General features: G+C 37.9%; 1 protein-coding gene across 3 annotated transcripts; it reads left to right on the top strand.

The window, feature by feature from the left end:
• The first annotated feature begins 143 nt into the window (after positions 1-143).
• On the top strand, positions 144-26696 carry LOC145765180 (uncharacterized). Of its 3 annotated transcripts, none has more exons than XM_082576958.1 (29): positions 144-292; positions 501-654; positions 3544-3614; positions 4672-4777; positions 5455-5560; positions 5933-6037; positions 6470-6551; positions 7017-7144; positions 8292-8391; positions 8861-8959; positions 12247-12327; positions 14409-14541; positions 15546-15629; positions 16049-16176; positions 16481-16651; positions 16997-17083; positions 17771-17847; positions 18287-18656; positions 19197-19386; positions 19528-19636; positions 19905-20019; positions 20566-20660; positions 20936-21134; positions 21319-21482; positions 21781-21934; positions 22704-22911; positions 23139-23277; positions 23557-23792; positions 24057-26696. In XM_082576958.1, exons 1-29 carry the CDS (start codon positions 203-205, stop codon positions 24293-24295), a joined length of 4020 nt encoding a protein of 1339 aa, XP_082433084.1. In that variant the 5' UTR covers positions 144-202; the 3' UTR covers positions 24296-26696. The 3 variants fall into 3 exon arrangements, with proteins under 3 accessions (XP_082433084.1, XP_082433083.1, XP_082433082.1); XM_082576957.1 differs by having other exon boundaries at positions 15540-15629; positions 22707-22911; XM_082576956.1 differs by having other exon boundaries at positions 15540-15629.
• The last annotated feature ends 571 nt before the right edge of the window (positions 26697-27267 follow it).

Here is a 27267-nt window from a genome sequence, read left to right as displayed (position 1 = left end):
ATTACTATTATTACGATTACCCTATTACCTTCCATGTTTTTTTAAGATAACATTTTCAGTTCAAAGTTTATATTGTATGTTGATTCTAGTCTGAATATGAATGTGTAAAATTGTAAGTAAATTGTTACAGGTGACACAAGGAGTTAAAAAATAAATTAATAGCCTAAGTTATATAAAGAATTAAAATGCTGTAAGCTTGAAAATGGATTCAAGTACTTCATCTATGTGGTTGCAAGGTACAAGAAGAAATACAAGAAGTTCTTCTAACCAGGAGAAAGAAGCGAAAGAAAAGGTCATTTTTTCAAACTTGTATTATGAGTTAAGTTTTTCAACTCTGTGGGAGAGATGATATTGATTAATGTATATACATATAATAAATATAAGTCAAGTTTAACTGTATTTAGGCCTTGTTGTATAATAAAATAATAGATGTAAATTTGTTTGCAGTTTCCACTTTACATTTACCAAAATTTCATGCCAAGGTTTTTTCAATGTTTTAGATTGCACTAAATGAAGCAAAGAATCAAGGATTGACTTCAGATGGCATAGAGTCCAAGAAGAAAGATAGTTCAGGATTGGGTCATGCTGTACGTGGGCCTAACAATGAAGTTTTGGAATATGTGACAGATGATGAAACATCGTACAAGCTATTCGGTGAGATAAATAAATATGTTTAAAAGAGTATATTATATACTTATACTATAGTATATAATATATTTTGTATCGATATTATTAATGATGTTTTTTTAGTATATTATATATATACTGTAATGTTGATTGTATTTGAGATGGTTTGATTTTCTAATTTAGATTTTTCTATTAATTATTCAAAATAAGATGGGAGACCGGGGCAATATGAACCACAAAAATTCGGGATGCTCTCATTCGCTCCCTAATTGATGTAGAATTATGAAATTTTCAGGTTGCATAGTCTTTAACATTATCTATAACATATCACAAGCACAATTCACTAACTTCTCCAAAATTTGAATTATTACAGTTTTTCATGAAAAAATGGCCTGGGGTATTATGAACCTTGCCGGGGCATTATGCACCAATATAAACAACTTTCCATAAAATGCTTCAAAGTAGTGATTGTCAACCCGGAAATTAGTATAGTGGGGTTAAGAAGATTTTTAGGAAGTTTTTGCCTTTCAGGTCTGACTATTTGCATTATTTGAATAGGAAAAGCTGAAGTTATGAGGTTCCAATGCAGTCAGCAAGTCTTCACTTGCATAGTAATGTACACAACTGGTCTCCTAACAACAATGGTTGTGTGGTTGCATGCAAAAACTTAGCAATGGATTCAGACAAAAAACTCATGACCAACCACTGGTAAAGAAAGCTAGCACACAAAATTTATTTTTACATTTTTTAAAGACATGCAGATTATGAAATCACAACAGTTCACTTAGTCACATAGGTTAATGTTCGGTTTACTTAATCAGTTAACTTCATGTTCAGTGTTGAAGTGGCATTCAAATCGGATTGAGCCAAATGTTCTGGTTGTCTGCTCTGTGTAGGTGGGATAAGGGAGAACCTGCTTAATTTGGCTAGTTTCTACATATTTCCACATCACCAGATGGGGGCTTTTTGAAAGTGAATTTTCACTTTTGCGGTAGAAACCATCTGGTTCATAATACCCCGGCTAGAGTGTTCTTATTCAAGCTATTGCCTAACAAAACGAAATCAACATAAAGCTTAAAATCAGTTTGCATCAGTATTTCATACATATAACCTATCCCTGAATAAAAATCTAGATTTCTAGAGTCCCTGTACTAACCATGCCAGGCCTACCAAAATGGAAAACTGAATTTACTTTTGACCTCTAAAACTACATTTTTCCAGTTCTACTGAGAACAAAGAAGTGCTGACCAAAAATGATGGTACCAAAAAAAGCATGGTGATCCTGTGACTAAAATATGCAAATGAGATCTTAAGATTTCCAACAGTTTTCCAGAAAATGGCCTGGTTCATAATACCCCATGGTTCGTAATACCCCGGTCTCCCCTACTTAGAAAAAAGTTGGTTTATTGTATTGGAAACTCAACTACAGATTTTTGTTAAATTGCCTGTACTAGTGTACTGTATTGCCATTGATCATTAGATATGTGAACGTATAGTTATAAGTTTAGTCATTGTTTTAGAATTGAATATTTTTATTTATATACATACATAGTATATTAGTAATGTGTTAGATATGTTGCTTTTTGTACCTACTGCTTTTCAAGATTGTCAAGATATGTCTGGTATGTGAATTGCAATCAAATGTTAGTAGCTCGGGAATGCTTGTCTTGAATGAAACAATACTAATTATATACCTTCTTATGTCATCAGATATGCATATACCGTATCTGATACTTTTATACTGATGATAGCTGTGTTGACTAGGCCTATGCTTCAATGCTACATATGACTGTTCAGAAAATTTTGTTATTTGGCTGGTCCAACTTAAAAGTTTATATATTATTTATATATGTGAAGTTGTAATCATGTGAATTTAGTAGAAACAAAATGTTTTAAAATTTGAATGAGACTGGGCGTTTATTGAAAGTTGTCAAAATCAAGGAAATGAATTTTTTTATTCAATAATTGAATATTCAAGTCATAGCTCTTGGGAAACGTTGGTATTTCTCACTGTTTAAAGAAACTGATTTTTTGTAGTGCAAATAGATTGATTGAGGAGAGGTCATTGACTTAGTTAGTTTTGTAGAAGATTCAATAAGTTGGACCAGCCTTCTCAATCTAATAAAAAAGTAAAGCGCCTCTGCTGTAGTTATTGTAGATATATACTACACTTGTGTTCAGCAAACATTTTGAAAACTAGACTGCTTTTGTTTTTAAATAGCACTGAAGAAAGATTTCTCACTTTGAAGAAAAACGTTCCCTTTTTTCAACCAGTTTTTGTTAAAAACTACCATTGATGTCAGAATCTGTTTTAATCAACACCTGCAGAAAAGCATTAAAATAAAACAGCCTTGTCCAATATCTTTCAAACATATGGTTTTAAAATTCATGGCAAAATATACAATAAAGTCGGCCATTAGTTTATTGATACTGTAAGCTTTATCTTCAGGAGTGTCCCAATTGCCCAATTAACTTGGATGTACTTACAGCAAGTGGGATGGCGCAGCGGATAAGGTGTTGGCTTTCCAATAATGCAAACCTGGTTTGACACCGGGCTTAAGCTGGTTCTTGATAAACATCGTTCACCTCTACCCCGGTTGTAATAAATTAAGTGGGCATATTAGCTGAAGGAACTTAGGCGGCCGAAAGGAACTTAGGCGGCCGAAAGGAACTGGCCTTCCTTCTCTCATAAAGGCTAAAGGCCTAGTGTGGTGAGAACCTTGTTATTCCCCGAATCTCAGAAGCTGAGTATGGGACCTTGTTTACCATTCACTTGCAGCAAATGAGTTTGCTGTAAAAGTGGTTATAACCCTTGCTGCTCACAAACTTGTTGGCTCAAGTGGCTTATCACAAGCACATGCCACCCACTCACATGAAAATATATATACCAGCTTATGATCTGTTGTTGTATTTAAGATTCTGCATACTCAGCTACTGATCGTCCAGATCATCCATATTCGATTTGTACTATTCAAGAAATAAAAATTGTAAGTTTGATTTGCTTGAAAACTGATTATATCCCTAGCTAAGTGCATAATATGAGTTGTGTTTTTGTTACGCGCTTTAATCAGTAAAAAGTTTCAAAATTTTATTAGTTTTATATATATTTTGCTCAGATGTTTGTGTATTGTGTGATTTTAATGGACTTTGTTGGATTCTTGATAACTGCTTGCGAAGCAAATGACCTGACAAGTCATTCTAGCCATTTTACTGCACAGTAAAATTTACTCACCTCATGGTTAATCATAATCAAAACAACAGTCAGAAATGTAGGATTGTAGGTGCATGCTTAATGTAATTTATCTTGTGACAGGAGCAGAATGGCCCGTTTCGGTGAGTCCGATTCGGTGAGAGCCCTATTCGGTGATTTTTTTTTAATTATTGGGTACCGTAGCCTAATTATCATTGCCGTTATAGGGTTAGGGGTTAAGGGTAGGGGTTACGGATTAGGGGTTAAGGTCTTATTTTAACGCTTAGCGACGTTAAAACAATGTAAAAGCGGCAATAATAATTAGGATACGATACCCGATAATTTTCAAAAAAAAATTCAAAAAAATCACCGAATAGAGCTCTCACCGAAAAGGCTCTCACCGAATCGGACTCACCGAATAGTAGCAGACCTCGAGAGGAGTTTCACACTCTCTCTGTTGCTCATTTTCATCATGATATAAAACGAGAAATCGCTTTAGTTCAAACTGAAAACCAAAGGTTCAGTTGATTACAAAAAGCACTACCACAGTATTTTGATACGTATGAGATATGTAATATGTATGGTGTATCACCTTCACCAAACATTGTGAATAGCGCCAGTTTACTTCTAAAGATGAAAATTTTCATACAGAATTGAAAAAATCTTATAATCTGTTAGCCATCATCCTGACAGCAAATTTGTCGTTTCTTACGTCGTCATTACATCAGGTTCAACGTCTGCAGACGTTGTACCAATGTAAAAACCGGCTAATTTGCTGTCTGAGATCATGAGAAGATTTTCTTTGCTCATGCCATCAATAATTGTGATAACTTGTGAATCAAATGTGGCAATAGATTAAGAAAGAGAACGCAGTGGTGGGAGTCAAGTGGTACTACAGGCCAAGTGAAGTGCCCGATTCAGTCTACCAGATGCTAGTCAAGCACAGGCTTGATGGGATTGGTGAGTGCGACTTAAAGCTGAAGCAGCACTTACATTAATGATTATTTCAAGTGTTGTTAGGGAATGTAAGATTTGATCATCATTTTAACCATACCGGTACACTGTAATTTTATTAAAAAAGGAATAAGAACTTAAATAAAATTTGTCGCGGTTATAAAAAATATCATTGTCATTTGACGGATGTATAATGTAGTTGAATTTCTGGTTGCATTTTTAGCTATGCAGTAGTACCAAGCATAGTTACATGCGTGCTTCTGTTGGCACCATTTTTTGACTGTCGTTTGGAATTACGTTCAATACCTCGCCTTTAGCAATGGCTCAAATCGATTTGTTTGTGGTCTTTCCCAGACAGCAAAATCCGTCCTTTTATATTAATTTGACGTCTGCACTCTGCAGACTGTTTTTGCTGTCTGGATCATCTCTGTTAAACTGTCTTTGGAAGAAACCTTGTGTTTTATTAGTCAGATAGCAAAGCAACCGTTCTTTACATTGATACAGCATCTGCAGATGTTGAATTAATGTACAAAGCGATTGATTTGCTGTCTGGGTTAGTGCCCCACTTCCATCCAGCAAAAATTTACAATTTTTATGTGGTTTCGGCTTCACTAAATGTTGAATTGGTGTAAATACGGTAGTTATTGCTGGCTGGTTGGTAATGTTCACTCTCGCTATTGTAGCTGATGAGGAAGAGAGAAACTCCATCACAAACAAAGATACTCGTCATCGCGAGCTGTTCATCGCTGATGAAGATATTATAGAGACCGTTCCTATTTCTAGACTTCGGTAATAGCTGATTTACTACTTAGCATTTATAATGTCATCTATTGGTTGAAACTGCAAAGGGAATCGAATGCTTCCATTTCTGTATAATATATATACGTTTTTTTTTTAATTAGCATTTTTGTTGTGAGAGAGAAGTAGTCACGGTTATAGTTTCTTGACTGGCTTTCCCTATGCGCAACTTTTGAAGGCGTCTGGGTGAAGAAAGGTAAAGTGTTTGAGTGGGCTCAGATGTTAAACAGCGTGACGGCCCAGACAGAAACCAGTCGTTATTTACATGAATTCAATGTCAAAAACGACTGAGTTGCTGTCTGGGGCTATTGAAACGCTGTAACCGCTGGATGCAAAATCATCGATTTATTGGTTTCATTTCAGTGGCAAATGCACCGTGAAACACTTTAGCAGCTTTCAAGGAGTGAAGGATTATGATCTTAAAGCCGATAGCTTTTTCTACATTCTCGGATACAACCCTGAGACAAGGTCAGGACCGTTACCCGGCCAATAAATCTTTATTTTACATTGTTTCAACCCCCATAGACGTTCAATAAACGTGAAAAATGACTAGTTTGTTTGCTGGATATAGTGAAGCATCGTTTTATGACTGGTTTTTGTCGATATGTCTCGTTTTTAAGACACTACAGTGGCAAATCATGAGTCAAAAAATTAACAAATGATATTCACAGTTACATGTTGTTGGCAGTGATTGAGTGTTGCCTTAGATCTTGTAGTCACAACGGACATTGCTTGTTTTTATGCTGTTATTGTGCGACAAAGAACGAGTCTAAAGAACGTTGAACTTCTCTCACGTTTTTGTCACTTGAAAAATCCTCGTGACATTTATCCTGTTGAAAGTTGTCATATTTAGTTTGATCAGTTTTAAGTTTAGAAACGTTTTTTTTTTTGTGTGTACAGACGACTCACAAACACACATGGCGAAGTACGGGTTGGCCCAAGCCACCAATGGACGGCTAGCACAAGAGGAATCTTTTATAAGGTCACTACTCTTTGTGTTTTAACATCCCTATCAGCCCCCTGTATTTTTGTATAATGGCTGTATTGCCATGATGCGGCAGAAAAATCCTTCATGTTTTCAATTGCCTTTGTGACATGTGGAAAGTTTGCAGCTAACGACACCGCATTTTTTGAAACGTTAGTGAAGCTAAATAGTGGATGGTATATACTTAATACCGGCGTATATTTTTTATTGTGCTTTTTAACCTCACGTATCTCATTGTTTCATAGCCCTGCGTTTATAATCACGGAAAAACGTCTTTGCGTCCGCTATAAAACTTCACACTTTAATTTCATTTTTTTAGAACGATTAAGACAGTTAAGAAATAGATACTTTCCTAGCAAAAGTAAGTCGAATTCATTTACATTGATTTAACGACTGCAGACGTTAAATCAATGTAAAAAAATATGATTTTACAATTGTTAGCTGTTTGAAACTCGATTGTAGGCCAGTATTCCCGAGTTGCTCCCTCCTCTATCTCCATGCACCAACCAAGTCAATGAAGACTACGAAGAACTGACGTGGGAACCGAAAACCAACGATTGTGACCTTGTCATGTACTTGAGATCAGCGAGGTAAAGTTACACATGACGTTATGTTCTTAACGTTGAATTTTTGTTTTTTAACGTTGATTTAACGTTTTTCTAAGGTCTAGCTTGCCAAGCAATTTTTGAAACAGCATAGGTCATTTCGCTTTGAGCACTACTCAAGTTTACCTTTTTACACAGTAGTTAGTGACGACAGGTTTGTGAAGTGTCTGTGCCGGTCGTTAGCTTGCTGATTCCTATTTATTGGAACGTGAGTATCTTTGTTTCACCATTACTCGATATCTCCTTTGTTTACTGGACAAACACACCAGATTTAATCACAAAAAAATTTATTTTAACATGACAAGCTTCAACAAATATTTGCTTAGTTTTGGATCGCTAGCAAAGTCCATTATATCTGAAGATATTGTTAGGTGTTAATGCAACTGGACCAAGAAGGCTTGGCAAAGGTGTGAAGAAATCGTTTAGATAAAATTCACTTAAAAAATTTGTTTTTGAAACAATGTTTGTGTAAACTAAAAACTGAAAGTTGCAGCAGTTATGCCAACCCGTTTTGATTCTAATTTCTTGGGTTCAACTGCCACTGACTGATCAAAAGTCTCAAGCTTCACACACAACGTGTCTCCAAACGTTTACGCTTTTTGTTGTTCCGCTTCTCTATGGAAGTTTCTTAACGGAAAGAACAAAAATCGGTTTTGATCTTTGACATTATTGGCATTTTAAACTTTTTCCTGACTATAGTTGATGAAGGGATTATGTGAACATATATTGCCAGGCGTTTAAACAAAAGTGCTTTATGCGTTCTGATAACTCATCAAATTAAAAGTGGAGGGCAAGTTTCCTTGCAGTGCAGGTACCATCCCGACCGCACATTCAGTATCTTTCAACTCGCTCCACCTAGAATGGGGTTTCACTTTTAGCAACCTCATCTCACTTTGTTAGCTCATGCACTTTTGGTTTCAACAAGGCTCAAGACTGGAGCTTGCAACTTGTAATCCGTTTTAAGTTTTTCTACCGTTTTCGTGGAGAAGATGTCCAGATTAGAAACTTAATCGTTTTTCAAAAAATCAACAACTCTAAGACGTTAAAATCGCTACTACCTCAAACGCGACAAAATTGTAGCTGTTTATATTGTCAGTGAAACATACGCTCACTGGAAGACTCTTTTTGATAGGAGCATGGCTGCCTTTGCTGGGATGTGTGACGGGGGTTCCCCAGAAGAAGGTTGCGTCATCGCGTCACGGGATGAGACCACCATCAACGCATTGAACGTGGTAAGACATTTGCTTCGTCATAAATATCCGCTATCAGTTCACAGTCGTGAGAGCGCTTACAGCTCCTTTTCCATGCCACTCAGTTATTGGGAATCAATTCTACCCACTTCCCTTGCACTAAAGTTTTCTCATTAACTCTAGCCAGTAGCCACCTCTTTGGTCTCCCATCTACCATGGACAAAAGTCTTTTTAAGTCATTTGCTCCATTTGATTACTGCGTATTTTTTATAATAACATATTTTACTTTTTAGTGTGTAACATTTCTCTGCATTGTCACTTAGTTCCAAGTAGAATCAGTCAGTCCATGCCTATAGATGCGACTTCAATGTTCGGCCAAGGCACATCTCCGACATTTTATTGACCAAACCAGTTGCGTTCAAAGCGTACAGTTTGACAAATCCCTCATGTGCTCGACTGCGATGCAGAGCACCCTGCATACAAAAACGTGCTATTGTCATGATTTCCACAGCTCTTCCAGTGCAAAGGGGATACGAGAGCAGCCATTCAGTGTTTGGTGAAGAAGCCACTTCCCATCACAATCGAGAGAAAATGGACTGAGGACCAAGTGGCAAGTATTTTATGTCAATTTTGATATGGGCATCCGTTAGCATTTATAGCGCTACTTTTACCCGTTTTCTATTATAACTCAATTGGAACGACAAAGAACAAAGTATGCATGTGAAACACAACTGCGTTGGTGCTTTACCTGATATCAAAAAGTAGCTACATTTTGCTGAATGACCAGTCTATGGTGAAACATGCACTCGCACGTTGTTCACATGAACCCGGTTACTGAAGCTGGTGGTTTGCTGTTGACAATAAATGCAGTTTTGAATTTCCAACAAAGGAAGTCATGAATTTTCAACAAATTGTCTTTGTCTTTAGTTCGCGTTTATGGGAAACAAGGAAGGCAGCCATTGTGTTGTGCAAACAATCGCTTTGGGATCTCTATTTAGTTTTTAAGCAGATAAAGACAAGCAACGACACGGCAATCAAAATAATAATATAAAGAAATAAACTAGCATCTGAGTAACTGTGTTAGCTTTACAAGTTTTGTGTTAGGTGCTACTATCCTCGCAAGAATTTGCCTTACATTTTATGTACTATTGGTGTAAAACTGACATACCATTGACAAAGTCATGTCACAGTATAGAACATTCTAATTCGCATCATTATTTAGAGGTTTGAGCAATGTAATCTCTTACAAAAGTCACAAGCACCATACATATAAAGGCTACTGCAGCGAACTCTCTGAGTTGATCTAATCTTAATTGCTAACAATTTTCCTTTTTGGCTGATTAAATCATACCCGAAGCACTAATCTCTTTGTACCTGGTTGTTACTGGTTGCTGTTATCTTTCGGATTTTGGGTACAGATGGTTTAGGACAAAATTGCTTATTTTTTGCGTGCATGCAACGTTGCAGCAATGTTTTTCTACAAAGTCTTTCTTGTGGTTTTTAGCTCTGTTGGGCGTCTTGCCACATCTAAGAGCAAAGACTTGTGAGTTATTTGAAGAAATTGTTTTGTTCACCGCATTTGCTTTGAAAGTTACGAACGATCCATCAGGTTTGCTTTGTGACATAGCGTGCAAAATGTTGATGAAATTTCATCAGCAGACCCGTTGTACAAATTTCTGCGAGGTAAAAGGTTCTGTGGAAAAGAGTTACTTTTGCTTTTGTCTGATTTTCCACATACGTAAGGGAGAGGTTACAATATCAAATACTGATTGAACTTCCCGCCACACTTTTAGCGTACTCTTTGGTGGACTATGATAACCTTTCGATGCAACTCAAGCGTCTATTTCCGAAGCTTCAGAAAGCGCGATGGATCTGCTTGGACTTGTTTATCTTTAACCTTTTACTTGTTTTTTAAAACACACGCAAAGTCCGTCATCAAACCTTTATTTTCGTGTCTAAGAGTTCCCAGACAGAAAAATCCGTCATTTTTACATTGATTCAAGTTCAACGTCTGATTGAATCCATGTAAAAATGGCGGATTTTACTGTCTCGGTTATTTCACTTTCGCAGCTGACCAAACTTATTTGACGTGTCGCTATATTCACGCATGAAGAATCTCGATGGTGGAAACAAGTTCACTTTGTTTTGATTAAACTAACTTGTTGTAGTTTCTTTTTAGTTGCAAGCTGAAACACTGCTTCTCAAACAGCAAAAACCGTCATTTTTACGTCGATTTAACGTCTGCAAGCGTGAAAATGTGAAAATGGCGGATCTTGCTGTCTGGGTTGTTGTCGCACGTAAACATCACTGATCACACACTTTAAAGAATTCAGTAGTGTTCAGGGTTAGTTGTTGAAACGTCCAAAATATTGCAAATCACCACTTGACAAATTACTTGTAATATTTGTTTTGCAAAAAAGTAAGAGCTTTTGATTCAGTCCCCAGAAATCAGAAAAAAAATCCTTTTTTGTCGTAATTGTTCAAACCGTAAGACATTGCAACCGAATCCCTAAAAAACAAATACATAACAAATACATAACAAATAAAATAACAAATTAAACACAAAAATAATAATTAACGCACAAATAAAAAAAATGTTTCATACTCAGATTGCAAAATTTGATTTGTGCTGTAAAAAAGCTTTTCCACTCGTCTCATATGCTCGATCACGACCAGTCTGTGAGCAAAATAATCTCATATTTGTTTCATAACAGACAAGTTGCGAAAGAAAAGATTATTATGTTAAAGCTTCGACCTTGGCTGGTGGTTATTCATCGCTATGACAGATTGTGTGGGTGGATGAATATCATCACATTGACTAATTTTATCAATACAATATCTTGTCATTCTTATGTCTGTTAAATTTAAAGTGATAAACAAGTTATTAGTGAAATAAAACAGAGTAACCTTGGCGGGTTATTATTGACTTTAAAACGCACGAGTTTCGTTCAGCGGTTTTTGCTTTTTCTTGCAAACAATTTATTAGCATCTTAATTCTTAATTTTACGCTGGTAACTGATGTTTTGGCAGCAGATTTCCGCTTCGTATTGACTGATCGAAATCAGCGTTTTCGCTGCTGATTTAATTAGTGTCAAGTGTAAACAAATCTTCGAGGTAGACTGTTGTCACTTTAATGTTGTTACAACACGCTGCAGCATTGAAGAGTACCGCTTGCCTTGTAAGGTTACCCCGCTCCACATTGCCTTCCATGTTTATGCAACAGAGAACTCTGTTTTGTGTTTGTATGGTCACCAAATAATCCTCTCAACGCTCCATTTCATATCTTTTGCCGCTTTCTATAATTTTTCTATTTTTAATGTTGCTTTGACGTGTTACGATATCGATTTAATGGCAGAGGTTCGTTATTTTCGCCAAGAGTTTAATCAAACAAACTCCTTTTGCTCTAAGTCTGTAATCCAACCTTAGCTAACTTAGGGATAATGGGATTTATGCGTGAATAATGGAAAAGTCTTTGCTTCTGCTACGAATCATCATGATCATCCTGCCTACGAACTGCGGTGCTTTAGCGTGATTTCTTGTGTAAACGCAGTGTATATTCGTGGTAATGTTTCTTGCATCACTGCATCAGCTACCCCAATATTGATTGTTTGTTTCCTTATGATGTGTCAAAGGGATGCTGCAAAGTTGCGCTTCAGCAATGGTTTAGATGTAGGTTTAGAAATGATCTTTCTCGCCTTGTTTACGTTTATTTTACTATTTTTTTTAATTTTTATGTTTTGTTTTTCCAATTGTGACTTGGTGATTGTCAGCAGCAAATAGGATTTTTCTTGCTAAATTTACCACAATACAAATTAGTTCAAAAACAAATGGAAATAAGCACTACCTTCGCAAATTGTGGTTGAAGCCTCGTTTAAAATACTTTTTCTGTATTTACAGAAGCGGTTTCAGAAAGGTCTGCGAATAAACGGAAAGAATTTCTATAAAATTAAGAAGGACCAGTTGCCAAGCAAAGAAACAGTAAGTAGCATTATCAACCTGACATATTGATATTTGCAAACCAAACATGTGAAGTTCAGTTCTTGTATCTTACCTTTTTTCTTGTGCCTTTTATTAAAACACTTCTTGTGAGTTGCTGATATTAAAAGATTAGTTGCTGCACTACCAAGAATAACTGTTCTCGATCGTGCAACCAAATTACACGGCATATTAAGTTAATTTGTGGAGTTTCTTTATTGGTTCAAACTTCAAACACTTCAAGCTTGGAGATCGGCAAACACTGCAGAAACTCGATAAGAATATGTGTAGCATCATAACATGTAAAGCTAACCTTCAACAATTACGAAGTTTACTTTAGCAGGCGAACGAAAAACTATCGGTACTTTGGTGCAAGCGTGTTGGTGCGTTATTGTGTGTTTAGTTATCGGACACTTTGCAAGAGAGTTTGATTAATTTCATTGTTTATTTGCACGGTATTCTGTTATAGATGAAATCACGCTGATATGAAAAATACGTACAACGCTATGCTGTGAAAGTTTATCACATAGTGCTATGTAGCAATATCTGTGATGATGATTTTTAAGCTTTCTTACTTTGGTCGACACCAGAAAGTCGTGTTTTTATTTGATTTGACGGTACCGGTAGCAGACGTTGTATCAATGTAAAACACAGGCTTGTTAATCTTGCGGAGCACAGTTAAATCTGTTACATTACAACCATTTCATTAATCAATTTGAATTTGTCTCTTGGGCAGCTGTTTCAAAAACCTCGTACAACAACCTTTATGATATTTCGATTAAAGTCTTATCCTGAGCTAGGTACCGCTGTGGCGTTGTACAAGCAAACCAACTCAGTTGCTAATTTGTCCGCAGCTGCCTTGTTCTTACATCATTATCATTGATGGTTCTTCTATACATACAGTACACCTCAATCGATTTTAATTCACTGTTTCTTTGATTGTACAAACCGTTCATTCGTCTTCCCGTGAACACACATCACAAGCCATTTATAACGATGTTTTGTGAAGGTTAAATTTGCAGTTTGAGATGTTTTTTTTATTTATAGGGCAACCGCAGGTTTGTGGGTTTGTGTTACGCGATATCAAAACAGGTGGACTGGACGTTGATTTGCAATGACACGGCGTTTACTGACAAGTTTGATTACTTTTGCATTACAAGTTTTGATTACATACTGAGATGTCGAGATCACCCCCCGTCCCTAGACAGTAAATCAATGTAAAAAATGATTGATTTGCTGTCTGGGGCTGTTATATTTGTTACCATTCTTGAGTCGACAATTTGTGTTACCGCGAACAAACGCTTAAATCGTTCCCACAAGTTTGCGACACGATTTTTGCCAGGACTGACAGCGTTGGGTCCTTGTCATCAACGTGGTACATTTTGTTTCATATTCTTCGCGACCAGTGTCAAAAGGTACCTTTATCATTTGTTTGCGCATGTGCCTATATCAATTCCTACTGATTCGCTTATCATCAGTAGGCTTATTCAAATAGATTATTAAACGTCGACGGTCGAGGTCAAATTTAGCAACGGCTGAAATAAATAGTGAAATTCACATTTTTGAGAGAGGTTATTGAGCAACTTGCTTTTAGTATCTCGTCACATTACATTTTTCTTGCTACGTATACTGTACATGATACAGTTGATACACACACGCATGTGTAAAGTTGAAAGAATAGCAAACATTATCAAAAATATGCATCCATTTTTCATTCCAATGCAATAAATAATTTAGTAACTTAAATGCTACTTCACATGTACGGTAACTAATGAGGTTTATCTGTTTGGAATACACAACGGTGCAATGTGTCCGTTGTTTCTTGTCGAGATGATAGGGTAGTTTTGCATCAAGACATATTGATATCTTACGTGAGACTAAATTGTGCATCATGTAATCCACAGTTATTTCATGATATCAATAATTTATCTCGTTTGTTGCAGAAACTGCGAGATTAAAATTGAGCTATGTGCGACCATAAAACACCCTGCCACTGCGATTATCCCAATGCCCCAGCCAGCAAGACAACTTTACTGACGGGGGCTGTGTGTTTTAAGCATTTCACGTATTTTTTTTCATTGCAGTCCGAGCTTGTTGAATTCTACTACCTGTACAAGAAAGTCCAAGACAGTATGATGGTCCAGCCACAAAGCAAGCTGCGTAGGCAAGCCGCGTTGAAACGAAATGCCAAATCCACTACACCGGCTACTGAAGGAGGTATCCTTACAAATAAATTGACATTGTTTACAACGTTTCACTGTTGTTGGTTTCACACTTTTAGTACTCTGGAAAATATAACATGTAGCAGTTGTCGTTTTTATTGATGTGCGGTATTTTAAGTGTTGTATTGCAACTTATACAACTTAACTTTTTAGCATTTTTGAATTGAAAAAGTATGTTGCCTCTTGCGACAACTGCATGATCTCGCATGTAGACACCACGGTGGTGAGGTTGAAGTGGCATACAGTTGTCTCAGCCTTATTGGGAATTCGCTCATTGACAGGGTGTACTCTCAAACTAGGCATGTCGGCAGTGGAAACCTTGCTTGCTTTAACCTCGTTTTTTTTTAACTTAAGTAATAGAAAAATTTGAAACACTTCTGATTATTCTGTCCGCCCTCGGCGGCGTGTCCAATGAAAAAAGACTATTCTGTAATCGAAATTGGTGAAAATTGTGGGTGCGATATTCGATATGTATTATGTATGCTGGTTTATAAAGTACATCTTTCAGCTCTGTGAACTTGAACCCGAGAAGGATCATGCCTTGTATACTTTGTGCCTAATGAGCCATGAGTTTTAACTTCTTTTCCCTGTCACTGCTAAGCTGCACGGGTGCACGCGATAGCTAAAACGCAACTGAGCAAACAAAAATATGGTAATTCGCCATATTCATATTTATCGTGTCTCTGTAAGTTGTCGTGCTTGCTCAACGCAGAAAACGTAGTTTGCATATTGAAGCCACTCGTCAGTCGAAGGTCTCAATGAAAGTGTTTATGCTAATTTTTCAAATTCATTGGCCTGTCGACGTGTTAACAAAGAAACTGAAGTATCAAAATACTTCATTTTTAAACTGATTCCACATATCTAAACGTACTAGGGTGACAAGTGACAAACCTGCTTTTTGAAAGACAGTTTGCTTGCCTTCTCAACAGATTACAACATTATCAAAATCAGGTTTTTTAAGGTAAGCCAACATTGCATTATTGTTTTTTTCAGGTGAAGGTAGTTCAAGCGACATGGAGTCTTTGACCGAAGAAAGCGAAAAAGAACAACAAGTGTACGTTTGCACTAACTGCCAAACAACAAGTAAGCACTCGATGGAGTGTGTAATTTGTACTTAAATGTAACTTTAAATTGGTTGGTTTGTGATGTATGACTTTTTGTTGTACGTTTTACATGTTTTTAGAATCTGGAGGTTTTGTTTCCGCCATTGACGCGGTGATATAGAAATTCTCATAGTTGATGGCTTGGCAAAAATCATACAGTAAATTAGCAGTCAATTAGCAAGTACACAGAAAAGTTAGTGAAATTAGTTTCAAGTTAATAAAATTGAAACTAACACTTGTTCTGCATAGTTATGTCTGAGAGCAGGGCCTCTTTCCGTGATTGGAATCCGCAAAACTGCCGCAATTTCCAGTTCTATCTCTTTCTTTCGTTCGTTTGGACGCAGGGTCGCAGGCCTATACAATAGTGCCCCGAGAGTTGAAGCATGTTTTATATTTCAGCTTCGGACGACTGGACCGTTGGAGGTACAGATAGCCTCATGCTGTGCACGAGATGTAGAACGTCTTTCAAAAAGTACGGAGATGGCAACAAGCTCAAGATCACCTTCACCAGCCAAACACCCGCAGATGTAAGTTTGTCGTTCGCCACTTTGTAGGTTACATGCATATAATATTGCATAATATGTACCCCACCACCTAATGGCGTATTGGAAATATTTCCATATAAAATATACACACAGACATCGCTCTTCCAAATTGTTTGTCCTTTTTTATACATGTTTGCTAGGGTGTCAGAGACGTTGAAACGATTATCGGATTTATTGTTCCCATGTTTGAAATTTTGCTTTTTTTCACTCTGTCTTGTTGCTTGTACGTCACACAACGAAGATAACTTTAGTCTGGTGGTGTTTGTTTAACTGGCGCTATCTTTAGTTTGGCGAAGTGGACAGCAGAACACCTCTCCTGTCCCTGTTTACCAATTCGACGAAGACCGAAAAAGTGCCTCCTCCTTTCATGTTTAAGCCTATAAAAGAGAAATTGCACGGGGAAACACAGGAGCCAATGTCTGTTGAGGAAGATGGGAGCGAGATTATCGATGTGAAGGTAATTTTTGATTTAAACGTATTGTGACAAATAATGTTCATCATTAAATGATGATTTTTTTGCTTTGTATTGATACTTGCAAACTGTTTTGAGTCAGTTGTGTTTGCAGGTGTTTTTTTTTTGGTGAAGGTTCATCTTCCACAAACAAATTGCGCCCATTAAAAGAGGACAATTTATTGAATGCAACTTGTTGATGTTTTGCTACGTCAATTGAGAAATTGTGTAAAATCACTACGCTAAGTTTCACCAAGCCAAAAGCAGGACTGCTATCTTCTTTGTTAAATTAATGCATCAAACGTTATGAAAACTTTTCAACAAAACTGCAATTTTTTGACTCAAATCCAGAAAACCACGAAAAGGCAGTGGCAGGATGACGGCAAGAGGCCAGATGAAGGGATTGTTGGAGAAAAAAGAAACAAACACGAAAGAAGGGTGGGTGCAGTGGGATCTTTGTTGAACAAGGTTATTGATTAAGAGTGGAGTAGAAAACGTATCCTCACAAATTGGATTTGCAATTTACAAAACTTGTATGGAACAGTGTGACTGTAATGTCACAAGTTTCTGTTAACTCTATGCGTGTGAGTTCAGAATTGTCTGTAAAACGTCTCTCATCTCAATGTCTAGAAAAACGTAGGAACCAATAATAACGAGTGAAAGATGCCTGTGTGCCTTCAGAAGACTTGTTCTGAGTCGCCACTGTTTAGGAGGAGTGCCCTTCAAACATTGGCCACCCCTGCTTGTTAGACTTTGTCTTTTATATTAGCTAAGCCTGTTTTACGGATTTAACACAAATTTGGCAAATCAATTTTTATTGCATTTCTATTTAACTTATTAAATATTGATTCTGTAATCTTTCATTTACTTCGTGTCGGCTGGAAGAAGCTTCAAAGTGGTGTACAGCTTGCTTTATTTTATCAAATGTTTGCTGAAATGAACCAGATATAGTTCTAAGATTCGCAAGAGGGCCATTAATTATTAAAAGAGGCTTAAAGAAATTGACTTGCCTCGTGACAAAAAAGGGGCTTTAATTATTAAAGCAACACCTAAAGCCATGCATTTTTAATGATTCCTAGTTTCAGCATCAAATTATCAATTGCAAGCGCATTTTTGCTCGTTTAGAAGTCTGATGCTGAGAATTCTGATCTCCCAAGTAAGGAAGACGAGATTCAAAACAAAACGGACGTCACAGTGGACAGGTATTAACTGTTTTGAGGAACTTCTTGATTTAGCATTAATATCAAGACGAAGGACAAGCACCAGCATCAAGCATCCATTTTTTGTGGATTACTAAAATATTTCATGTTTTCTTGTGTAACCCGGAATTTAGATTAATATCTTAAAGAAGTCAGTCACCTCGACTGACGAAACGTCACAAAAAGAAGTTTATTACGCACAGGGCACAACACAAGCTAGTTATTTTTTATTTATCTTTTCCTGGCCAAGCTCGTACCCAGTATCGTTTCAAACACAACCTTTGTGTGCAGTTTGAGATTAGATTTAGAAACACAATTGTTTGAGACGCACTTGCCTAAATTGAGGACCACCTACTCAAACTAAGTAGTAGTTTAGTATTTACAAAGTCAATTTTCAAGTCCATCTGATCACTTGTGTAATTTTATGTTCGTGTGTTTGTAGATCCAATGAAACCAATGTTAAGCAAGAAAAAACTGATCCCCAAATTCCTCTTACAATTGGTGCCCCGCTTCCTCTTAACCCGTTTATGGCCCCCGGATACCCATATCCTCAATACCCGGTTGCCTATTCTGGGGTTCCTCCTTTTCCCCCACAGAAGCCTGGAGCTACTGAAATAAAGAAAGAAGTTGAAATCAAACAGGAGCAAGGAGTGCTCGACGATAAAAAAACTTCCGTAAAAACGGAGTTAACCCCCGCTCACCCTTCAAGTTACCCTCTCCCTGTGAAGTCCCCCTTTTACCCAACATCTGCTCCTTTAATTCCCGGAAGAGGCCTTTCTTCAGGCAACCCCCGTTTTCCACCGCTATACTGGGTAAGATTTTATTTGAAATGAAGCTGCTTTGGGCAGGTTGCTAATAGTTATGCCGACTCAACTGAAGTTACCGTTTGGATGGGTCAACCTCGGCTATTTGGCTTACGTCAGCGGTTCAAACCCACTTCAAGGTTTTGGAATTATTAAATCTACTTCTGTATGCCATGAGCTAAACATTTCATCAATTAATAGACTAATCACTTGCGTGGTTGAAGCCTTTTAGCTCAAGGTTTAAGTTTCAACATAAGTTCGAGTTACGATGCTCTGCCAAATGCATTTACGCATTTTTGTTGCTTTCGAAAGTTTATGTTCGTGATTGTAATGGTGATTGACTTAACGAAATCTAAAACGTTCGAGTAAAAGTGGTTTGTGTCAAAACTATGTATTGATACAAAATCAGAGTAAGCATCACCTGGTTGATCGATGAAGAATCAATAAAATTTAATTAAATAAATCAAGAAACAGTTCAGCTCCCATAGGATTTAGTTGTTTTTTTTCTTCGCCAAATATTGAATTTGTTGTTGTCACTTTTTTCACCAGCAGCCGGGTGCTCCTAAACCTGTGGCTGGAAGAGATCTGAATTACCAACCCAGCTCCCAGTCACCATCCAGTAATCCTGAACGCAGAAGAGCCGAACTACGCCGCTCATCCAGTGAAGACCCTAAATCTACGGTTGCTACATCAACCTCTTCTCACTCTTCAGAGGTTCGCAGCAAGTCCAGTGTCCAAGGTGACTTAATGTGATATTTTCCTAATTAAAAGGCGTTATTTTTACATTTTATCAACGTCTTTACGTTTAAAATAGTTAAAGCTTGTTGAAAATATTTTACCAACCTCTTAATTTTGCAACCACGTGTGTTTGCATTTCAAGTGAAAACAACAGTAGCCGGCTCAGCAGTAGCATCCAGTGATAAACCTGGAGAAGCTCCCAGTGGAAGAAGCGCCGACCAACATGCTCTCCCTCGTGATGAATCTGAGAGGTTGGTGTAATAAAAGGATCGTCTGCACTACTTGTACTGTAGTTGAGATTATTCTAAATGTAAATGTCCTGATAATGATTTACTAGTTTTACTTGTAATCAATGCTTTTCTATCTTGATTTTTTCAAAGCATATCTATTCAAAAGAACCTTTGAATAATTGAAGTTAGTTTTCTTCTAGTATTTCTGCCTGTTTAGTCTTATGAATGGTGATTTAAGTTGATTAGTTATCTTTTGTACAATGTTAATCACCGTTACGCCACATCTCAGGTCCAATCCCGAAAGCAGCGAAGATAGTGGTCGAATATCACCGCCAGATGGAGCAAGAGAGCAGCCAACTTTACCTGTATACCCTGAGCATCACGTGACCATCCCAGGAGGACAGGTATAAATTTCTCATGATTTTACATATGAACATTCCAGATCACTTGTGAAAAAAATTTTTTCCTGCTGTTCATTCTTTTTTTCTATACACTGTGTCCAGAGATGTAATCCTTTGCCAACCTTGGGTTGGGCTTCCAGTCCTTCCTTTTTCACCATGGTCACGCTGACAATTTCTTCTGTTTAAAGTGAAATATGTGCAGTTACTCTTTTTCCACGTGGCAGGAGAGCATCTAAAGACTCTAACTTTTCTATGGAATTTTCTCGCATCCGCTGCTACTTCCACCGAAATGCTGAACAAATAAAATTTTTGTCATTTTTATAATTTTTTTGTTGTTTTCATGGCTACCTGTTTGATATGTGCCTCAAGAATCGTCACGTTTACTCAACTTATAAAACCGATGCTTTTAATTTACCTTTGATTCAGGGTTTGCTTATAAAACTTAAAAAGATTTGATAATAAAAGCATGGACTTTGCTAGCTGGGCGAATGGTCTGGAAACTCATCGACATTTTCTACTGTGACTTTACCATTTTTCGCACCACTTTAGAACTGGCCTCTACGATTCAAGTTTTATGAAGACGGGCTGCCGAGTTTGGACAAGTCCCGTGACCCTATAGTCAGTTTTGAAGGAAAGAAAGTCAAGTATGTTGTGTCACTCAATTGACGCCTAATAACGACATTTTTTATGCTGGAATCAGATAAAGTATTTTTAACAAGAATTGCTGCATTTCTATTGCGTGTTCCACTGTTCCTGCATGTACCTTATACCTGTTAAAGAATTTTTAAGCATTTCTAAACAATTAGTAGAGATATATGGTTCCAGCTGGTAAGGTGACTAAACTTGCTTGCGCGCTTAAAAAAAAACTTTCCAATTTGATGTTTCTCGTTTCATCTCCATATTTTCTTTATCGTCTCAGGATGTCGAGCTACCCTGGGTTTCTCTGTAGCCGCACGGACTTTGCCTGGATTTCACCAAAACTTGTCGCAAAGCAAGAAATAAAGCAGCAAAGACAGCAAGACACTGTGAAGCCCCTCCCTCAACAATCCCCTTCTCGCCCACCGCCAGAAAAGGAAAGAGATGCTGGAAAAGCGAGGTCGAGAGAAGGGCCTCCTCATGTGAGTCAAACTATTTTTTTGATTTTCTCACATTTTGCAATCACTGTTTTTTTTTATCTTTAAACAGGTTTTACCATGTCTGCACAGATTTCTATCATGCTCACATTCTTTATGGCTTGAAATTTGAAAATGTTTTCATTTCATCTTGAAAAATTTATCAAATTTAAAATGAAATTATTTTTAGGCTACTTCCGAACCCATTCAAATCAAGCGAGAGCCCCCACGAACATACCCCAGTCATTTTAGGCCCCCACTTGCTCCTCATTCCTCCCACATGAACCCCCACAATGGAAAGCGTTCTACCCCAACTCATACCCCGACGCCCACGTCTGCTTCTGAAGCGGCAAAGTAAGTGGCTGATATCGGCTTGATATCGTTTGTGTTGATTGGAGCACAACAAACTCTCTTAGCATTGTTAATGTTTATATTGACAAAGTGGTGTTCTGGCGTATGTGACGTTATGGCGCAACTTATGCAACGTTTCGGCATGTGGACGTTTTGACGCAACTGGTCGCATACGTCGTGACGCACGCTTCAAACGTGTATGACGTTACGTGACACAATTTAGTTGAAGTTAACAAACGAGGTATAAATGGCCAAACAACACGAGTTTTGAAACGCTATCAAATCTACAAATACATTTTAGGCACCTGCCTCCTCATTCCTCCCCGTATGGTGGTCTGGGCCCCAACACTCCAGCCCTGGAGACGCTGAGACAATACGCAAACATAGACTCTCAAAGAGAGGCGATATCCACCATGCTTGCATCCGCACCTTCCCCATATCATTACCACGTTCCGGTAGGTTGCACTCTCAGCAAGCAAATTAGTCCTTTGTACATTGATTCAACCTTTGCAGACCATGTATCAATGTGCAAAGGGCCGATTGGTTGGCTGGATTGACATTTTCAGCGTGCTTATGATGTAAGTTGATGTAATTATTATCATAGCTTGAACAATGTCTAATAAAGTGAAGTAAATTTACATTTTGGTTTGACTTTCGTCAAGTATGATTACTGAATTGCTGTCAAAGCAATAAGAGGGTACGATCTTTTGCTACCAAATCAGGTACAATGCTACGGTCATCATGTGACAGAGCATTGACGTTGCTTAAGTTCTTTTTAATGGACGAGATTAAAAACTTCGAAATTCCATGTCTATCATCAGGAACTAAGGGAACGTTCAAATATTACGTAACGCTTTTTTTCCGAATTTTTGACCCCCCCTCCCCCATGTAACGCCAACGTAACGCTTTTTTCAATCCCCCCCTCCCCCATGTAACGCTTTTTCAGTACGAAATCAGCACAAAAAATACCATTCCGTACTCGAAAGCGTTACGTAACGTTTTGCTTGAACCCCCTCCCCCCCAATGTGACGCTAACGTAACGCTTTGCATAAACCCCCCCTCCCCCTCGAAGGCGTTACGTAATATTTGAACGTTACCTAACTGGTCTTGTCACTTCTCACGTATGGCCTCCGCCGATGTCTCTTCCTTTCATCAATTCATTTTAATTTCATAAAAGTTACGTTTGCTCCCGCAGTATTTTTATGAACTCGGCTTTTTTGGCAGCAGAGCGAGCGGGACTTACGGGAGCGAGAATTGAGGGAAAGAGAGTTGCGAGAAAGAATGCCCAAGCCCAACATGCATCCCAAATTTCTTGAGTCCTTAGACCCCCATTCGGCTGCGCAGGCCATGGTCATGCAGGGGGTACACCCAGGAGTGATACAGGCCGGGGGGTTGTTGAACCAACAACAAGCGATACGACAAGCATACCAAGGTATGTATTTTAAAAATTTGCATATGTGTGTTGCCTCTAGGATTGATGCTTGTTTTGATTGTGTATAACATTTTCTTAATTTCGGAAATATTGGTTTGTTTTTATGATAATACTAGTAATAATAATCTGATGTAGGCTTGATTGCTCTTGCCAACCGCTTGCATATTTATGATTTCATTAAACTGAATCATCTTTATTCCATGTAATTCCTTACTTTTGTCATTCAGGTGCATTTCTTGGGGGGATTTCCGGTGCACCCTCCGTTGTAGCCGGGGCGGTGCCAGGGTTTCCCCCTATGTTGGCAACAGCGAACTCGGAAGCGCTTCAGAACGCTGTGGAAATGGATCGAATCGCTGCAGAGCAAAGGTCAGAAAATTGTCACGTTTCTAGTATCGGATTTTCGGAACACAACAATGTTGACCTCGTACCAAGTGGACCTGTGTCGTACCCTGCTTTTCTCTAACGTTTCAAAAAGGATAAATTTTGTTACATAAAAATGCATGCAGTATTTTTGAAACTGCTTGATCTAACCACCTTTCACTCACTGAACGGAAAACACTTCAAGAGCACATTTTGTAACCTGCTTAAACAGCATCTGACAACAATAAACAATACACTAAAACAACATATGCATTTTTTTTTCAGATTTCAAGCAGCAGCCGCTTTAGAGCAATACCGTATGGAATTGTTACATAATCACCAACACTCCCACGTTCATTCCCATGTCCATTTGCATCCCCAAAATGCCCCTCCCGGGGGAGCCGCGGTGCTTCCCCCTTCCGCCATTGCCTCTGCAGACCCGATGTTGAACCCGTACGCTGTCATGGCGTTACAAGCCCAAAGCCAAGCGTTGGCTGCCGGTCTTGACCCAGTGCATGCGGGTAAGTTGACCTGTCACTTTTGCAACGAAGCACGTTCCCTCCCACAGTACAGGTTATGCAACAACACGAAACCTTTCTTCATTCAAACCAAAAATTCCGCGTCTGTTTACGGTTTAAGTTTTTTTTTAATACTTTTGCTTTAATCTACTTTTTACCTAGTGATGCAGAGTTAAAGATGGATTCATGAAATTAACATTGTCTTTCATTCGAGTCGTCATGTTTCCGAAACAAAGCCCGATCTGAAGAATTTTCCTTATTTTCCAGCTTCGGTCAACCAAATGCTCAGTTTAAATGGAATGCGAGCTCCTCCAGCCATCATGCCACCTCCCGGCATTCCAGTCGCTCCTCAAGTTATTCCAGGAAGACCAAATGACCCCTCTAACTTGTTGTCAGCCACGCAACATCTTCAAGCAGTTGCCCAGGAGAACTTCATTGAGCAACATCGCGTCGCCCAACAGCAACAGGACTACATGATGAGGATGGGATTTGTTCCAAAGCCTTGAGATCATCTGATGAGACAATTATAACTTAAGTTATCTTTTTTAAGATCTAACTAAGATGTTTCAGAACATTGGTGACTGATTTAAATCTTTCAATGGATGTTGCCACCTTGTGAATGAGACTTGTTGCAGAGATCAGACCAAAAAGAAGATGAGGAGGGTAAGATGACTTGTATAATGAGCACCTTCATGGTGGATTATGTATTGAATGAATCCATGATTCACAACACCGTGCAAGCTTGCGTTATTTTATGCTCATTTTCAGTATTGTTATTTAATTGCAGCTAGGTAGATCTTTGCATTCTTATTCTGGAGCCTACAATGTAAACCGCAGGTCTTCTCGTTTTAAACGTACATCTTTATGACTTGTTTATGTTTTCGTTTTAAGCAAAGGAGCTTCACCACCGAAGTATGTTGTGATGAGACAGGTTTAGTAGATCAATCTATTCTGGTTCTAATTAGATTTGTAAGTGTTGAGCGCATGAGCAGGGTCGTTGTATATCTGTAGAAACATTGTTTCATAGTTTACTAAATATCATTTTGAACCATTTTTTTGGGAATAATTTCTTCCGAACAATTTCTTGATTGTCTTCAACAGGTCTTTTTAAGCAACGATCCGTAACGTTTAGGTCACGCTTTTTTTATACAACGTAGTTGGGACAATGTAATCAACCTAACTGACAATTCCATGACTTTGCTTCCATTTTAATTTGTCAGTTTTAATTATATTGATTTATGAGTATTCTTCATATGTCGATTCAACCTCTCCAAACGTTGAATCAATCTAACGGATTGATTTGCTGGCTCGGTTGTGATACGGCTGTTACTTGCTGATTGATTTTTCTTGACAAATCAATCGGAAAATAAGGGTAGCCTACGTAGTGTCACATCCACTAAGGTTCTACCATCAGATGTCTTTTAGTAATTATATTGTTTTATTATCAAATATACTTACTCCAATCATTCTTATTTTTATTGTGCAATGCATATTGTTTGTGAGGCATGCATGTCTGCAGTTGGGGGATGGAGTTATAAAGTGTGAGAGTGTAGCAAGAATTGACGGCGATAGACACCTGTTTCACCCATGGGGCTAAGCTCGTCAGTATCGCACTACTAATTCATGCCACAGAGCTTTCGATCGCTGCTTTTACCAGTCAGTGGATTCTTATGCTATAGCATTTGAATATATATTTTTCGATTTTGCATATTTGGACATTTTTCTGATATGTTACTGGGGTAAGCCAAGAGTTTAATTTTTTTTTGACTTTTTTATTATTCGCATTTTTGTGTTTTGCGATGTTTTATCTATGTAACTTTTTTTTGTACGTTTGTTTGAGTACAATCGGCTACTTCAAAGGTTGCACATATTTTGCTGGTTTTATCAATCTAATTGCTTATCTGCGCAATTTTTCTGTTGTGTTGACATTGCAATTAGCTTAATTTACGTTAAAGTTGTTCTAAAATCCCTTAGTAGTTATTTTATTGTTACAAAGCGGCTTTTCTGTATTATTTTCATGTTGTTCCTCGAACCTTTTTGATCGTAGACAGGTTGAGGTAGCATAAGAAGCTGTATAAAGGTAATGCCCAATTTGAGGGGTGGATGCCCTTCAGTCGTGGTGTCAGAACCGTCATAGATATGCATAGGTTGGTTACAGCTGTCGCATGGCGTTATGCGTGATGATAGAAATAAGAAAATAATGCCACTTGATATTCTAAGTTTCGAACAACCTTTTTCTTGTGCGATATTCTATAATACTGTAGAAATAAACACTTTGAATCAATTCTAGTCGTTTGGCTTGATCATCCGAATTCGATTTTGTTACCCATCTTATTCTGTCCAAGCCATGATCCAAACGCATCTTTTTTTAGTCTGGACTCATCTTCCTTATTCTTCACCTATTCTTTCCATGTTCTTTTGGACATCCCCGTTTCCTCTTCACACCCATCTTTAAACTATATTCCTTTCAAAGAAAACTTTCCCCTTAACAAATGATCATACCATCATATACTTCCACGGCTTCATACTCAAACCTGCGCTCTCTCCTTGTGCAGCAGATGAGGAGTGCCTGGTGCAAGTAGCGCAGCATCAACGAAAGATTTGTTTTGCTGCACGTGATTATTTTGAGCCATCTCAAAGTCGTTGAAAGATATCAGTTATGTTTTGGGGCTGTTCAAGTACAGTATTATACATTTCGCCATTTGTTGATTTCTTCACTCATATGACGTATGCCTCCAATTATACAGCGTAAAATAGTGGTTCTGGCACCTCCTGATAGCGTCATATCGTTAAAAGAGTCTTTTATAATGAATACGTTAGAACAATTGTTGGCACCGGTACGCACCTCAGTGGAGTAGAGTAGTTTTATTTCATCATTTTTGTTTAATAAAAAGTCAGTTCAAAGCTGCATTTATCCAAAGTTTTAAACAACAAATAGGCCTAATAAACCAAAAACATAAAACTTTATGACATTGACACTAACATCTCTACGGTCAATGAGTCAAACAAGTTTTCAAAGTTATACACTCTGGCCTTCACGCGTTGTACCAAAAGTTATACACTCCGAGAAAATCTGACCTTATTTGGCCCTTTTTATGGCTGCAAATTTTGGCTGGTTTAGAAAGTATTATTATAAGTAAATTGCAAATAAAAGTATCACTTATAGCCTGACCTATATCCAGTTTACTTGCTGAGTAGAGACATAGAGATTAGAGAATGTGTTAGCTGTGGACATAATAATACGTTAATCATGCTTTTATTTGCGCCCATTGCGATAACATACACTGCTATCACAGATGCGATACAACAGACGACAGGAAGCAGCGAAGTGACATATAGTGTTCGAGTCAGCTGCTCTCCTTAGTTTGGCTTGCTATTAAGCAGGGGCTCCGGACACTTCCTGAGAGTGGGGGGGTAATTTAATCAGGGGCAAGAACGATGTTTTGACATCGACAGGGGGCTTATTGGATTTCGCATC

Source organism: Aplidium turbinatum, chromosome 2 (genome assembly GCF_918807975.1).
Source record: "Aplidium turbinatum chromosome 2, kaAplTurb1.1, whole genome shotgun sequence".
Lineage (NCBI taxonomy): Eukaryota > Metazoa > Chordata > Ascidiacea > Aplousobranchia > Polyclinidae > Aplidium > Aplidium turbinatum.
Note: the sequence above shows the minus strand (reverse complement) of the source record. Positions and strands in the feature narration are given on the sequence as shown.

Excerpts from the sequence above, each read along its gene's own strand:
- LOC145765180 (XM_082576956.1), top strand. The coding sequence starts at position 203 with ATGGATTCAAGTACTTCATCTATGTGGTTGCAAGGTACAAGAAGAAAT. Across the intron at positions 15,630-16,048 it reads CACTAACTGCCAAACAACAA|CTTCGGACGACTGGACCGTT; the intron begins GTAAGCACTCGA and ends TTTATATTTCAG. Across the intron at positions 18,657-19,196 it reads GTTTTCCACCGCTATACTGG|CAGCCGGGTGCTCCTAAACC; the intron begins GTAAGATTTTAT and ends TTTTTTCACCAG.